Source organism: Periplaneta americana, chromosome 16 (assembly GCF_040183065.1).
Source record: "Periplaneta americana isolate PAMFEO1 chromosome 16, P.americana_PAMFEO1_priV1, whole genome shotgun sequence".
Classification (NCBI taxonomy): Eukaryota; Metazoa; Arthropoda; class Insecta; order Blattodea; family Blattidae; genus Periplaneta; species Periplaneta americana.
The window spans coordinates 173506602-173524299 of NC_091132.1; the positions used below are offsets into that span (position 1 = coordinate 173506602).

Genomic DNA, 17698 nt, shown 5'->3' on the forward strand with positions numbered 1-17698 from the left:
TAAGACAAATACGGTAAACTAACAATAATGGATTAGACAAGAGTAACATCGGTAACGCTGCACTTAGGCCTAATCACAACTTACTTTACATGCCAGTCAATGTTTCACTTTCACGTATATATTATTACACATATTTAGCCTACTGTTTATAAGACCAAAATTTCACTTAACCACATAAGGGCGCAATATTTAATCGAAATAAAGGCAGGTATTACACATATGAACTTTGCCTGCAACAACGTAATTTTCACACCAAAAATAATATTATACCTTAAATTGCAAGTAAATTGTGTCTCAAGTGTCTCACAATCACTGTTTAAAATTTTACTGACGCAATTACACTGCATTTCAAAGAAATATATGTTATTCTTCATGCACTGCGACTAAATCATATGGTTGAAAGACCGCCTTTCGCGATCAGCTGTTAAGCGAGTCACGTGGTCTGCCTTACGGCCTGTATTAGATCACGATGGCAGTGTCGTAGCCCACATTCCATGGCGCATTAGATCCTACAGTTGTATTTATTCGTCGTTATCTAAGTCAATAAAGTTTAGGGTGATGTCCTGGTAAAAGTTTCGTTTGCTGGACGTGTTGAATTATTGGACAGGTAGGTTCCAATATTTTACATTCAAGGATAATTATCATTTCTATGCGAAACTGATTGATTTAATTTATTTCTGAAAATTCCGCAATTTTAGGGGTTTTATAACGTGTTGAATAGGCGAATAAAAGCGGAAAACATGTAGCCTACAATGAAGGTAACTATTTTTATCTCTGCCAAATGTATATAGGAATGTCGTATATGTGATAAGGTTAGTGAGTTTGTTGAGGGGATTTATAAGTGATATTAATAGGCTAGTTACTTATATATCTCCTTAACTGATCCACTAACCTTGTCACATACCTCGATCGTTTGGCCGTTCTTATATAAAGATGGTAGAGAAGACAATAATTATTTTCTCAATATATATCAAGGGTAGAAAAATAGTCTTGAAAATATTATCACTTTAGATTAATGACGGTGTATGTAGTACATATATACCGGTACTGGTATTTTACTATTATTCATATATCGTAAGAAGTTATACTAGTAGCTTGAAGTATATCGGCCTGAGTAGCGAAATCTGTATAATTCTGGTCTTTTTTTGCCCGAGGTACTATAAACTGTCTGGTTAATGAACAGTAGACAATTTGTTGTAGAAATAAGGAACAAACAAAGATTTATTTACTGAATTAGAAATTAAACCCAGAATAATTATACAGGGATGAAATTACAGCAGATTGGAGTATTTTATGCTAGAAGAAGAAAATAGTTTATGAGAAGCCATGTCTAGACGAGTCTCAATTACTTACCATGTGTCTAGTAAGTAAGATTGCGTTTGAACTGAAGATTATCAGTTGAATATTATTTTGACAGTCCCCGATACTAGGAGCTAACGAATCGAGGGTCTTGGCAGGGTATTTTGTATCAAGATTTTGTACAAAGTAATGGGATGTGAAGTAGATCGTAGCTAGTTTTAATAACTTTCTCAACAGTTGAGTTTCTGTAACCACTATCAATTACATAACTTTTTCTTTCAGTTGTGTTGGATGTGATCAAAATGGAACCTGCAGTTGAACTGTTGGGCTCACAACTACATGATAACACATACGAAATGGAAGGAAATCAGGCTTTATCAAAGGTAAACTGCAAAGTCTTACTATGTATTTTGCTTATTTGTTTGTCTAAGGCCCAATTGTATAAAACTCCCTGACTAAAGATGAACTTAGATCGAAAATTGAACCGTGTTGAGATACGCCTTCTATTGTATAAATCTTTTCTGCGATCAAATTACCTTTGTTCAAATGCAATATACGTTCACGTGAAAAGGATTTGGCAACATCGCATAAACACGTGAAATATGTGATACGCGGACCATGTTGTACAGGTTTGTTCAGTGTTGCCTATCTAGCGACTTTAATTCTTTTTCATCAATTTCTTTTAACTTTTATATTGCTTAAATAGGTATTTAGCGATCTTTTTAGCACCCCATAGTGACAAAATTTAATCTTTCTTTGTTGATAATGAGAAATCTAGCGACTTTACAACTACTTTTTGGCGACTTTCCTTTAACTCTGTTGGACACACTGGTTTGTTTTGTGCAATGTAAATAATGGCGGACAATAAGAAGAAGGTTGACTGTTCTCCAAATTGTTATCATGTCACGGTGTTTGATACTGCTAAACATAATAATGCTTTATAAAACGACAATTTTCGTTTAGTAATAGAGTTAATTGAAAATTTATGAATGTACCTATCATATCCATTAATAATTAATGGTTGTTATCAACATAATATAATTATAGGTTATGCTATTTGATACTGCTGAACACGATAGAACCTTATAAAATGTAAGATTGTCTGTGTATTAAGACAAGAAATTGAAAAAAATATGCATAAATGTACCTCACATATCTATTAATATTAATAATAATAATAATAATAATAGGCCTAATGGATATTTTATTTGCACAATCTGTCACTCGTATATTTCAAACAGAATAGAAATAACTGAACTTAGATCATCTAACTTAATCGGAGAAATTTCTTCAGTCAAAGTTGACTTCAGTTTGAGACAAATTAATCTCAGATTAGACTTTATACAACACAAAATTCCAAGTTCAGGTAGAACGAGGATCAATTTAACCTCTGATCTAAGATTAAATTGTTTATACAATAGGCCCTAACAGTACCAGAAGATTACACATTTCAACTTTCAACATTTCCAGTTTATATTCAGTAGACAAAATTATGACCTTGTGCTGTTACTGTCTGGTATATGGCGTCGTGAATTGGTCTGGCATTATGAAGTGTGCTTGGTTCTATTCTCCCCATGGGAAGAAACATTGACACGAAGTTCAGCTAGTCTGTGTGACCGCTACTCACCCTGCAAGTTATCGAGTAATGTAATCTGGTCCCAAAACCGTATTGAACTGCTGTTCTGTTTGGTACCTTGGTATGAAACATATACGTATCTTGGCTATCATGTACGAGAGATTTTCCTCTGTACACCATTACATTTTGTTTCAGTTGTAATTTCTAAGACATAATTATATTCAGTCGAGGTGCTTTCTTATGTCCTACAACAGTAACCTTTCTCAACCCACTTGATCCGTGTTTATGGAGTAAATGCTACCATTTATTCACAAGGAAATCTTTGACTTCAATGAAAAATGTGGAAAACCTTAAAAGAACATTGATTGGACATCTTGTTCTGTTATTGACGTAGGCCTACGCACTATTATACATGTTAGTTTGTGTGGCTGTACACAAGAGGGATTTTTGAAAGCTGAAATCAATTTGGAAATATTTGAAAAGTAATTCAAATCTGTAGCTTAAGGGGAGAAGATGGTATTTTTTAAAACTTTTTCCTATTTGGTGTAAAATATTAATTTTTTTTATGTAGACAGCTCATAGCTGTGGCAATTCAATGAAATAAAAATATTTTGAAAAAAAAAAATTTGGGGCCCTAATTTGAAAAAAAATATACTCAATGCAGGATTGTACTAAAACCGATATATCTAAACCGTTTTTAAAGAGAGATTAAAACAGTTTTTGCAATGTATTTGCTAAAGCATGTTCTACAAACTGACTGTAACAGAATTTTGATATTAGTGCCTACGTTTGTAAAATAAACAATCAAAATTTAATAACAATTTTCTGATTTCCTTTCTTGCACACAAACTGACGTATTTTTAAAATGAAATCAGTTAACAAAATTCTTTTACAGAGAAACGTTTTCTAATAGTCAAAAGAATGTGTGTTCTAAATTTTATGCATGTATCTTTAATAGTTCAGAAATTATATCCATTTTTGTCTGGCAATGTAGCAAAAAATATGAAGTTACTAGAAACCGATAAAAGTGGGCATGTGATTTAAAAATCCATAGTGCAGGAAGTTTAAAAATGACGTCTCAACATCCGAAATGGCACAAATACCCACAAAATGTTATGCAGTGCATTCCACACATATCAAAGTGTATTTTAAAGAAAAAAAAAATTTGAAAATTTAATTTACCGGAAACAACAATAAAAGCGCGCGAGTGATTTAAAAATCTATAACTCAGGAAGTTTAAAAATGGCGACTTCACTTCCCATAAGGTCACAAATACCCACAAAATATTATGCTATGCATTCTACACATACCACAGAGTATTCTAAAGATTTTTTTTTTTTAATTTACTCATTTTTCCCCTTAAGAGCAGGATAAACGTGGATATGAAAGAATGACCGAATTCAACATCGATCATTATATCAATCCAATTATTTCTTTATTGGTCACAACAGTGACACACAAAAAGGAAGAGCATCAGTTATAAAATCCAATTTCTGCTTACCTTCTGAAAGCATGTATGCATATAGAAATTATTGTTGCGAATGTTTCCACTAACACTGCTACTGTTTAATAACGTTATACAATATAGATATTTGTCGTCTGCACCTGACATAATTAGGAGCATTAAATCCAGACGTTTTAGATGGGCAGGGCATGTAGCACGTGTGGACAAATCCAAAAATTCATAAAGAGAGTTAGGGGGCCGAAGGGAAAAAGACCTTTAGGGCGGCCGAGATGTAGATGGGAAGATAATATTAAAATGGATTTGACGGAGGTGGAATATGATTGTGAAGTCTGGATTAATCTTCCTCAGGATAGGGACCGATGGTGAACTTATGTGAGGGCAGCAATGAACCCCCGTTTTCCTTAAAAGCCATGAGTTAGAGTTTAGTCTAGAAGTGTATTCGAGTTTGTTAAAGAATCCCTTTTATTACAGAAGATTTATTTTATACTAAACTGTTGTATTATAAATATTTGTATTATACGAGATATTATTCCATAGATATTCTTAACCAAAATAACTTTGTAACGTTGTAGTTTGAGCTTTCAGTGTTAAATTTGAGTTTTTTTATTATTATTATTATTATAATTATTATTATCACGAACTCTATGAAAGCCAAAACAATTGTTGTTGTTGTTGTTTTCTAATGCCAGGCATTTGACAATAAAGTCATTTGACCCCTTGCACTCCAATATTTTTCAAAGATATTATCATGGTCTGCCACTGAAGCACAGATTTTGAGGTGTTCCGAATCCATTTCTTGGTTTGAGTTGCACAGTGGGCAGTTAGGGGACTGATATATTCCAATTCTATGCAGGTGTTTGGCCAAACAGTCATGGCCTGTTGCCAATCTGAATGCAGCTACAGACGATTTTCGTGGTAAATCGGGAATCAACTGAGTATTAAGATGCAGAGAGTTCCATTTTTTCCCTTCTGCTTGTGTTATCAAATTTTGTTTGTTGAAGTCTAAGTATGTAGATTTAATAAATCTTTTCACAGTGTAATAGGTAGATTTAGTAACAGGTCTGTAAGTAGCAGTGCTGCCCTTCTTTGCTAAAGCATCCGCATTCTCGTTTCCCAGGATTCCACAATGGGATGGCATCCATTGGAATACAATTCTTTTATTGAGTGATATTAATTGAGAGAGCATTTTAGTTATTTCTGCTGTTTGAGATGAAGGTGTGTGTTTAGAGACGATTGATAGAATAGCTGCTTTGGAGTCTGACAATAGAACTGCATTCTTAAATTTATTGATGTGGCATAGAAGATTTCTGAGACATTCACTTATTGCAATGATTTCTCCATCCAAACTTGTTGTTCCATATCCAAGAGATCTATAAATTGAGAAGAGACAGCACGTAACACCTGCACCGGCACCTTGTTCTCTGGAGATCAAGGATCCGCCGGTGTATAAATGAAGCCAGTTTTGTGGAGGGTACCTAATATTAATTGTCTCTAAAGACAATTGTTTCAGTATTGCAGTGTTTACTTCTGATTTCAGTATTTTTCAGTTAAATATAGATTATATTCTATATTTAATAGAGTTAAAGGGTTTCGTTTAATTTGTAAGTTTTCTTTAAATTCGGGATATTGATTTTCTGTTTTAATTCTTGAACAATGGATATGAAACTTTTTTGAGTTTTCAATCTACAGAGAGGACTGTATGAATGCCAATTGTTTCCTGGTAATCTGATAAGTTTTTCACATTGAATCAGTGCTTTTTCTTCTGTTGTCATTTTGATGCTGTTAATATTGTACACTATATGATGAGCATATCTGGGGATGGATATAATAATAATAATAATGATAATAATAATTTATTTAATCTGACAGGATTAAGGCCATAAGACCTTCTCTTCCATCCTACCAGATAGCACATTTAAATACAAAAAAGAAATACAAACACTGATGAAAATGATACAAATTACGTTAAAGCCCTATAGAGGGCCAACAGAGTCAAAAGTACAGTATAGTGCTCTCTTCGAGCTAATACAACGAAAAGAAAGAAAACAGAGATAGCAATGATGATATTGATAACTGACAATAATAATAATAATAATAATAATAATAATAATAATAATAATAATATATTCACTGTTTCGTTTATTAATGTGTTGTGGAATCCTGTCCTGAGTAATAAAATATCACATTCGTAATGAATTTGCACGCATTTCTAGAACATAAATCATTCTTTCTTTACACATATTACACTGTATAAATTATTGACAACTAATAACTCCCCTGTTGTTAGTTATTTCAAGTGTCCTTTAGGGTCTTCTTCGTATTCTGCCTTCAGTTTTGTTTTCTAATATGTCGCCTGTGTTGAAATTTAGCCAAAGACTGCCACACTGAACCAGATTTGCTTCTGTTTCATATTAACTCTTTTTTAAAATAGCTAATAAAATTATTCACGATGAGTTTCTTTCCTGTAGGAAGGGAATTTATCCCACCTGGAAGTGTCCGGCATGAAGACAGAATGCGTGGACCAGAGTTACGATATCAAATCAGAGATAGAAGTTGAAGACGCCACACCAGTGCCTATCAGCTTTCCTCTGGTGAAAACTGAAGATGATGTAAGTGGTCACTGTCATATACCAGAAGAGCATTCTAATGTATGTCGGACATATTAACAGTCTCGAATAATATTGTGTTAACTGTTTTCCCTTTTTTCATAACGTTCACAAATTAGACGGTTTTGATTTTAGATTTGAAATAAAATAACAATTCGCAAGTATGTATTTATAGTAAGGAGCAGAGAAATATCTCGAATACACGGAGAAAATATTGTCTAGAGACAGATTTCATTTTAAGTTTACGACTTTGTTATTTTGTTGTTGCTGATCTAGCAATTACTATGCTAGACGTTGGATGCTGGGTTCAAATCCTGGCGCCGGAGAGAATTTTTCTCCGTTCCATTACTCTTTCATCATATGATGACGCAGAATATCTGCATGGAAATATCATATGTACTTCGGTACATTAAAATAATATATTGTCTTACAATATCTTACAATACAAGCAAGTAGTCTGAATATAAAGAAAGATGTATGAAGGACATAAATCAATGCAATTTGGAGGAACCAATTTTGGATTTTGTATAAAAGTCATTACAACTTTACTCAAGAGTTAGATCGAATTCACTAACTTTGAGTATTGGGGCGTCTGGCATAGTAAACCAATGACCCATATGGTCAGTTAAAGTTCTCTTCATTGTTTACTCTCTTTGCCAGAAAGATTTGTCGGATGTGGACAGAGTTCAGCAAGAACAGGAAGTGGAAGTATCTTCAGAAGAGGATGAAGTGTTGACTGAGAGGTGAGTGTACTGTGCTGGTTTTGCTTCTTTCATTCTTTCAGAACTTCATTTAATAAAGACGAGGAAAGTAAATTTTATAATTTATGATACTTATTTTTATTTTCTATGCAGAGTGTGTGAAATTTTTTTTTAAATGTATCATTTAATATTTCCTTTGCGATAGCAAATTCTGCTATAGCTTTTTAGATTCCGTCTCTTCCGAAGCATCTGTCGTCTATCCAGGAATTTGGATCGACAAAACGCGCACCAAGACACTCCGCTACCCACTCGAAAGCTTTATTCACACGACCCACTTTTCTCCAGTTCACATCCCTCCGTCTGACGATTCCACTGATGACAATCCCAGCTGCCGGATATTTCTTCTTCGTGTCCATCACCAAGTCATATACATCTGCTATGATATAATCAACACCTCTTCGCAAATCGTTTGTTCCTACGTGAAGGACGATGTTTTTCGGGTCCCCTCGTTCCTGATTTTCGATCACGCTTTTCATTTCTTTCACTCTAATCCCAGGGTAACACTCTGTCGCCAGCTCCGGTTGTAGATTCCCTACGTGTCGAATGATGCAGTCTCCGATGATACCACTTGCCGCACCATGCTTCTTCTCCTCCCTCTCTTCGCCATTTTCCTTTTCCCGTCGCAACAACTTATTTTCGTCCTCCAGAAACTTGATCCGTTGCTCCGCCGTCTCTAGCTTCTCCCGTAGCTTCTTCACCTCGTTCCGAAGACCGATGATCTCCCTGTTGCCTGCCTCGTTCCCGCAGTCCTTGCACAGCCACGTTTCTTCTACTATCTGTTCCCTCTTGATGTTCTGACAAGTCAGATGGAACCACTTCTCGCACTGGTTGCACAGCACGCCTACTCGTAGATTCTTTCTGCACCTGCCACACTTGACACTGGTCACCCCGTTGTCGCTTGCAGGTCCTGGATTCAGTTCGATACCACCAATAATTAGTAGTATCGCGATCACTATGTGAAAGAAGAGACACTCAGCCAGACCTGCCAAAGCTGTCCCTTCCATGCTCCGGTGCATCCTTGACCTGGCCGCCCAGCCGCCTATCCTTGCCCGGTACAACTCCAACTCACAACCCATTGTTCTAACATTTTCTCCGCTGCGAAAAATACGTCCTTCCTCTCCACCGGCCTGAAGGAGACTGGCCGGCCTGAAGGAGACTTGATCTCCAGGAACAAGGTGCAGGTGCAGGTGTTACGTGCTGTCTCTTCTCACGTTATAGATCTCTTGGATATGGAACAACAAGTTTTGATGGCGAAATCGTTGCAATAAGTGAAAGTCTCAGGAATCTTCTATGCCACATCAATAAATTTAAAAATGCAGTTATATTGTCAGACTCCAAAGCAGCTATTCTATCAATAGTCTCTAAACACACACCTTCATCTCAAACAGCAGAAATAACTAAAATGCTCTCTGAATTAATATCACTCAATAAAAGAATTGTATTCCAATGGATACCATCCCATTGTGGAATCCTGGGAAACGAGAATGCGGATGCTTTAGCAAAGAAGGGCAGCACTGCTACTTACAGACCTGTTACTAAATCTACGTATCACTCTGTGAAAAGATTTATTAAATCTACATACTTACTCTTCAACAAACAAAATTTTATGACACAATCCCAAGGGAAAATATGGAACTCTCTGCATCATAATCCACAGTTAATTCCCGATTTACCACGAAAATCGTCTGTAGCTGCATTTAGGTTGGCAACAGGCCGTGATTGTTTGGCCAAACACCTGGTAGAATTGGAATATATCAGTCCCCTAACTGCCCACTGTGCAACTGAAACCAAGAAAGGGATTCGGAACTCCTCAAAATCTGTGCTTCAGTGGCTGGTCATGATAATATCTTTAAAAAATATTGGAATGCAAGAGGTCAAATGACTTTATTGTCAAACGCCTGGTATTAGAAAACAACAACAATATATTGTGTAGCAAATTTGGGAAGTTGTGTTTTGATAGATTACTATTCTATTATGGTCACTCAACTAGTTTTGGACAAAGCATTCAAAATGTGAAGTTTGAAAACCACCGTTGCTGTCCCCACTTCCTTTACCTTGAGCTATATGAGACATAGAGACACAAAAGTGTCATGTAGTAAGAGCTGTGGTAGCTCATGCAAGGGTGGAATTTTGATCATATCCGAGTGTGACACAGTTCTCATAGCTGAAGGTTGATCAGGTTGTAATCTCTTATCAGGATTATTTCGATTGATGCATATTCATTCATTCATTCATTTATTTTATTGCATAGATCTTACATGAGCAATGAAGCTTTAAGATGTGTAACAAGTCAAAATTTTACAATATTACAATTACAATTTTTTACAATTTTTACAATTTTACAATTTAGTAATTTTCTACAATTTTTACAATTTTCTGCAATTTTTTATAATATTTAGGCGAGATGTAGTGAGATGAGGTGAGGTCCGAGGATTCGCCAAAAGATTACCCGTCATTTGCCTTTTGGTTCGGGAAAACCTCGGAAAAAACCCAACCAGGTAATCAAATCAAAGTGTTGAAATGAAGTAATGCCGAGGACTCGCCATAGACCATCCGTCTTCAGTCCCATGGCTGTTGAATACGTCGAAAGAAACCATTCATTGAGACCAAAGGGGGATCCAACCCAAGCCCGAACGCAGCTCTGGATCAGCAGCCCAGCGAGTCTGCCGACTGAGCTACATCGATGCCTCTACTAAAAGTATACAATACATAGCCAATCAGATTATTAAATTTACAAACGCAAACGATCATTCATCAGTTGCGCTATATGTATAATACAAAACAAGTAAGTTAATTAAATTTAAGGCATAAACAATTCAATCATTTGTGATATACAGAAATTGATAATACATATCATGCAAACTACTTCAAACTACAAACACAAACAATTTATCAATAGAAGATATATGATATTAACAATAAGAAAATAATCCTTTGTACTTGTCTTTCCATTTGTCCACTGGCGCAAATGCTGCATAAAAGTTTTGCATACCGTATGAGGAGCCCATGGTTGACTTTGATGTCCATGCTTGACACCAAAATAACGTAAATATGCTATTTTCACTGACTCGGAATATGTTTCCAAATAACGTTAAGTGTGTACTCCCAATATATACAGCAAAATACGTGGCGATAATTCAAGGACAACCGTTGGGAAGTAGCCATTCCTTTGTGATGCACCGTCTCCAAATTGATATCATATGAATGAGAATACATTCACAACTCTAATATAATTAAGATCCTACATTTCAGAATCCAATGTTTCGGAAGTAAATTGAATATCACCACTATTGATGCTATCAACTGGTCAGGTCGTAAAATTCACAAACACTTAAAGAAATAAAGCATTCCAAACTTGGACAAACCAGACCTTGCGTGGTAAGGGGGTTATTGTTTATAGTGGTCTCCACTAGGCTAACTCATGGGTAAGCAATCGAAAGGGCCTATCTTCCTCAGAATGGACCAATGCTTTAAAAATGTCAAACAATATTTTGGCTGTTGGCACAATACCAGGCAGAGCTCTAACAAGCAAACATTCTCATGGGGGCAGATAAAGAAGTTATTTATTTTTCTTCCACCATGTTAATAATGTCAAAAGAAGTGCTTATACAAATTTTGGCCACTCGACCGCAATTTCGAGGGCCGTAAAAATAAGTTCGCCAGGGGCCGCAAACGAAAAAAAATATAATTTCATTGGACAAATTTATTGGAACGGACACAGCTTGTTGAGGTATTTTTCAACATATTTTCCATCGGAATTGAGACATTTCTCATATCATGGGATCGATAGAGAGAGCTGCAGACGCAGTCAAATGCTGGTTCCGATCTGAGGCGGGTGACTTGTACGACACAAAAATTGATCCCATGGTATGATAAATGTCCTACTTCCAGTGGCGGGTATGTTGACAAATTGCGCAAGAATTGCTGTATCCGTTCCAATAAATATTTCCATTCAATTGTGCTTTTGTCTACAAATGGTTCCAGGGAAAATCACTTTCATGACGGCCTCGTAATTGAACTCAAGTGGCCAAAATTTGTATAAGTTACATAACACAGAACTGCACGTATTGTATTCTTCACCTGACATAAGTAGGACCATCAAATCCATATAATTGAGATGGGCAGGGCATGTAGCACGTATGGGCGAATCCAGAAATGCATATAGAGTGTTAGTTGGGAGGCCGGAGGGAAAAACACCTTTGGGGACGCCGAGATGTAGATGGGAAGATAATATTAAAATCAATTTGAGGGAGGTGAGATATGATCATTGATACTGGATTAGTCTTGCTCAGGATAGGGACCGATGACTCGCTTATGTGAGGGCGGCAATGAACCTCCGGGTTCCTTAAAAGCCAGTAAATAAGTATATAAAATTAATATTTAATTGAACAATATCTAAGAATGAGTTAGGTATCACCTGTACAATATTCGCCGGGCTGATCACGTAACACCATCCCTGGAAATGTTGTCCTGGCTCCGTCTCGAAGATCGTTAGGAAAATCCACTGTCTTTCCCTTCTCTTCCACATATTGCATTTCTCCACTCCTGTCTATCTTGCGTCTCGTTTTCAAAATATATCCACCCATCATAACCTAGACACACGATCACAACACTCCTCAATATTACCCATTCCCTCCCACCGAACATCCTCATATTCATCTTCTTTCACTGTGGCTGATCCTCGGCTTTGGAATTCCCTACCGAGTAATGTCAGGGACTGTCAGACATCAAACCAATTTGTCGACATGGTTGGCGAGTTGGTATAGCGCTGGCCTTCTTTGTCCAAAGTTGTGGGTTCGATCCCGGGCCAGGTCGATGGCATTTAAGTGTGCTTAAATGCGACAGGCTCATGTCAGTAGATTTACTGGCATGTAAAAGAACTGCGGGACAAAATTCCGGCACATCCGGCGACGCCGATAGAACCTCTGCAGTTGCGAGCGTCGTTAAATAAAACATAACAACATCAAACCAATATAAGATAGGCCCAAAAAAATTTGTTTAACAATTCTTGTTAACAATAATAGCTGTTTCAGGTTTCTCAATGTTTAATGGTTATATATACCACAGATAAATATCTAAATTATCTCATTATTATTATTATTATTATTAATATTATTATATCTATTTCTTACCTATGTTTATTGTCACACTAACATTACTTGTCCAACTTTCATTATTTACTTTCATGTTGTTTTATGGTCTTGATATTAATGTAATAGTTATGTAAGCAATTGTATTCAATTAGAGTTAATATTAGAGTCTGGCTGGGCGGAAGAGAAGGCTTACTGGCCTTAGCTATGCCAGATTAAATAAATGAATTATTATTATTTTTTTAATTAGCTCCCCAAACAACCCCAGAAACAGGTATAAAGACCAAGACACCAATACGAAACAAATTCTCCTTTATAATTGTGTGATATATGTATAAAATATAATGATTAATGTTCATTTCAGCATTGTCGATAATGTTGAGAAGAGCGTGTTACGATATTCCGCCAGCATTGATCGTGAAAAAGACAAATCGACGCAGTGTGGTAGCAAGAGGGAAGAATGTTCAAACTTTAGCGATGTGAGTCGTAATGTTATCACCTGTGATATGTGCGACAAAGTATTTCTTACTGAGCAATCACTGAATCTTCATTCTGAAATACACAAAACTGAAAAGTCATTCAAATGCAAGGTTTGTGGAAAGTGTTATTCAAGATCGACATATTTTAGGAGACATGCTCTCGTACACGACGCAAGGAGGGCAGTCAAATGCGACTTCTGTGGAAAGTGTTTCACGCGATTACAGCTGTTAAATATACATTCCCGGATACACACTGGCGAAAAGCCATATACGTGCGAGGAATGTGGAAAGTGTTTCTCACAGTCTGGACATTTAAAGTCGCACGTACGAATACACACTGGCGAAAAGCCATATGCGTGCGAGGTATGTGGGAAGTGCTTTTCACATTCTGGACAGTTGAAGGCGCATGTACGAATACACTCTGGCGAAAAGCCATATACGTGCGAGGAATGTGGAAAGTGTTTCTCACAGGCTGGACATTTAAAGTTGCACGTACGAATACACACTGGCGAAAAGCCATATGTGTGCGAGGTATGTGGGAAGTCCTTTTCACGATCTGGAAAGTTGAAGTCGCATGTACGAATACACACTGGCGAAAAGCCATATGCGTGCGAGACATGTGGTAAGTGTTTCACACTCTCTGAACAGTTAAAGTTGCATGTACGAATGCACACTGGGGAAAAGCCATATACGTGCGACATATGTGGCGAGTGTTTTCCGCACTCTGGAAAGTTGAAGTTGCATTTACAAATACACACTGGCGAAAAGCCATTTACGTGCGATATATGTGGGAAGGGTTTTTCACACTCTGGAATGATGAAGTTGCATGTACGAATACACACTGGAGAAAAGCCATATACATGCGAGGTATGTGGGAAGTGCTTTACACAGTCTGGAAATTTGAAGTCACATGTACGAATACATACTGGCGAAAAGCCATATACGTGCGAGGTATGTGGAAAGTGTTTCTCAATCTCTGAACAGTTCAAGTTTCATGTAGGAATGCACACTGGGGAAAAGCCATACAAGTGCGATATATGTGGCGAGTGTTTTTCACACTCTCGAAAGTTGAAGTTGCATGTACGAAAACACACAGGGGAAAAGCCATATAGGTGCGTTAAATGTGGGAAGTGTTTCTTACACTCTGAACATTTGAAGGCGCATATACGAGTACACACTGGCGAAAAGCCATATACATGCGAGGTATGTGGAAAGTGTTTCTCGACATGGTCAATTTTAAAAACACATGCTGGCGTACACACAGGAGAAAAGCCATACAAATGCGATATTTGTGGAACAAGATTTTCTCAAATGGTGTATCTAAGGAAACACATTCTCAGACACACTGGCCAAAGACCATTTAAGTGCGAGTCTTGTGGAAACTGTTTCTTAACAACTGGAGATTTAAACTTTCATGCACGCATACACACAGGCGAAAAGCCTTTTAAATGCGTGGTATGTCGAAAGAGTTTCTCATCAACGGGAAGCTTAAAGAAACATATGCGTATACACACAGGTGAAAAGCCATTTAATTGCGAGGTATGTGGAAAGAGTTTCTCAGCAACGGGAAACTTAAAGAAACATGTGCGTATACACACAGGTGAAAGGCCATTTAAATGCGACGTGTGTGGGAAGTGTTTTCCACATTTGGGAGCCTTAAAGAGACATTTAATGACTCACACAGGTAAAACCATGCAAATGTGACGTCTGTGCATATTGTTTTTCACGAGAGACTATTGTCTACTTGTGTCCGCCTACACACGGGCTAGTCACCATTTAAACGTGATATCTGCAAAGGGAGTTATCTGTGATCGGGAAGTAAATGTTTCACTTCTAAATGTTAACTCAAAAGACATCTTTTCACACGTAACCAAGTTTCACTACACTGTTATGTAAATTTCTGCTGGATAATTAGTAGATTTAAAACAAATACAGTGTGGATTATTCACTTGAGTGTCATCTGATCGCCGTTGCTTTGTGGAAAATTGCAACGTCCATAACCGTGAACCGTCGCTGGGTCTGGTGGGACTTTTGATTGCTGAAATAAATGATAAATATCTTAATTATACCAAAAAAAAAAACCTGCCCTGAAACGGTACGATCAGGTTTGTAATCTGCACGTCGCGTTAATTGAGTAACAACACACATTCCCTATGTTTAAGACAAACATTCATTTAGAGTAGACAACAAAATAACTTCTTCACACATAAAATATCTTCGTCACAGGCTCATGTTATTCAAACCCAACTAGTCACTTTACATTGATATTTACTCCTCCTTGCTGACATCCATCTTGTCGACGCAACTCACGCATAACCAATACTCAACACACACATAACCGTTACTCTCAAATTGGTCACCCCTTAAACTTCATACAACAATGGATGCCTCCATTTCGAATTCCATACTCGTCAAATAGGTTCTGTTGTAATGACTAAGTAAAACGTAAACCAGAACTTCTTGTAGTTTGTGGTAGACTTTTAGTTACAGCACAGCTTGAGATTCAGTAACATCAAATTAAAATACCGACCGGTATTTGGCCAAAATTGACTGCACGATAGCCAGCCAGAAAATCGAATGCAGTTCATGGTTAGTAGCACATCAAAACCCACTGAGTCTAAACTTTCCGGCTACGTCAGCCAAACGCTACTATCCATTACTGATAATGACGGTAATGACATACTAAAGATTTGCACATCAGTAGCAACATACACTATAAACGTCCAATGGAACGTATCCTTTGCCAACGAGTCTTCACAGCAGACTCCACATCATTCCACTCCTTGGCGATATGTATTACCCCAACGAATCTCTCCCCGGCAGATTTAACTAAACTACCACATAGCAAAGCCCGCTACTACATACTTTCCTCAACAAGTCGTAGTCCCAGACTTCTAACTCCCCAACAATGTTCACTATACTGAGCCTGCCGGCACGCACCCGACCTCAATGAGTCCATATCGCAGACTGACGCTACAACCGAAATACAACAAACTTCTCAGGCGAAATTCAAACTGGAGCTACAGTCAAAACCAATCAGCAAACGATATTATAAAATACTAACCGCTCCCCAGCCAGATATTAACTGGCCCCTCTGTTTCAACTCATCACAGATTAAAGCAACAAAACCAGAGAATATGGAAAGACGGATAAGTGAGAGGAAGTAAGCCATCTTTGAAAAGTAAGAAGAACTAGATCAGAAAGGAAAAAACGACAAGCCATCTATGAAGAGTTAGAATAATCAAAACAAACAGAGAAAAGCATAAGGATAGAATACAAATTATCCAAAACAAAATACTGAGAACCATTCACGGCAGTGGATGGGGAACAAGTACACGATAACTTCATGATTACCTCCAAATAGAATCTCTTCCCGAATATATACAAAAAATCACAAATGAACTCTATCACAAGGCAGCACTCAACAGCAACAAACTAATAAATTCTCTTGGCAGATATGATATAAACAGGAAATACAAACATCGACGACCCGAACAACTACTTTCATAAACTCAATCCATCAAAATGATATCCACAAGATTTATACTATACTCATTCAGAGCCATCTACCATAGCTGAAACAAATTTATATTTCGTTGGACGCATTCGTGTCGACGGAATTTAGATACCATGCGGATACCAAAGATTATAATATTCTACAAAATTGAAGAGGAAGGGTTGATATCAACTGAAACTCTAACCAATAAACAAGATAGACGACTTGTGTAAGAATAGAAGAACAGGAAAGAAATGGAAAGGAAAAGAATGACGTGCCGAAATATAAACGGCACAACCGGGGTTATGTTTGCTGTACGTAAGCTGAGTCTTTTGATAGCATTAGCTGGCATGTACAGTTACCCTGAAAAAGAATGAGAAGTTTCTTGGTCGTCGGAAGTTAAAGTTCTACAGCGCAGTTCACTCGATATCGACGTAGGGATACATAACATGACAGATAGTACAAGAATTGTTACAAGGACCACAACAAGGACAAGGACCAGAATAAGGATCACGAAGAAGACTGCCATTTAAGGCCAGGATTTCACAACATAGCTCGAGTCCCAAAATATCATTGCTTCACTGTACCGAATGGCAAATGCCTGCTAAGGGATCTACATTCTGGACTGCTGCTATCACTGTCTTGTCTCGGTAGCTCATATAGTAGCGTGCCGGTTCCATTGTATAACCGAAACGTCTCGTGTTCGATCCCAGGTAAAACTTTTTTTTTTATTGAGGTGTAATTAATTTGTTCAGAGTTCCTCGACTGTCTAATTTGTCGAAAAATATGGAATAATTTATGCCCAATTTCTGGGTCTTACAAGTGGGCTGAACCTCGTCAAAAAAAATAAATCTTACTTGGAAGTTAAAAGTATTCTTCCTCAAACAAAAATCATAAGAAACAAAAAGAGACCTGTTAACTTAAAA

General features: G+C 37.1%; 1 protein-coding gene across 1 annotated transcript; it reads left to right on the top strand.

Annotated features, from left to right (window-relative positions):
* Positions 1-528: 528 nt before the first annotated feature.
* Positions 529-17678, top strand: LOC138691961 (zinc finger protein 665-like). Its single transcript, XM_069814641.1, has 5 exons — positions 529-607; positions 1582-1682; positions 6809-6949; positions 7607-7689; positions 13162-17678. Exons 2-5 carry the CDS (start codon positions 1602-1604, stop codon positions 14978-14980), a joined length of 2124 nt encoding a protein of 707 aa, XP_069670742.1. The 5' UTR covers positions 529-607; positions 1582-1601; the 3' UTR covers positions 14981-17678.
* The last annotated feature ends 20 nt before the right edge of the window (positions 17679-17698 follow it).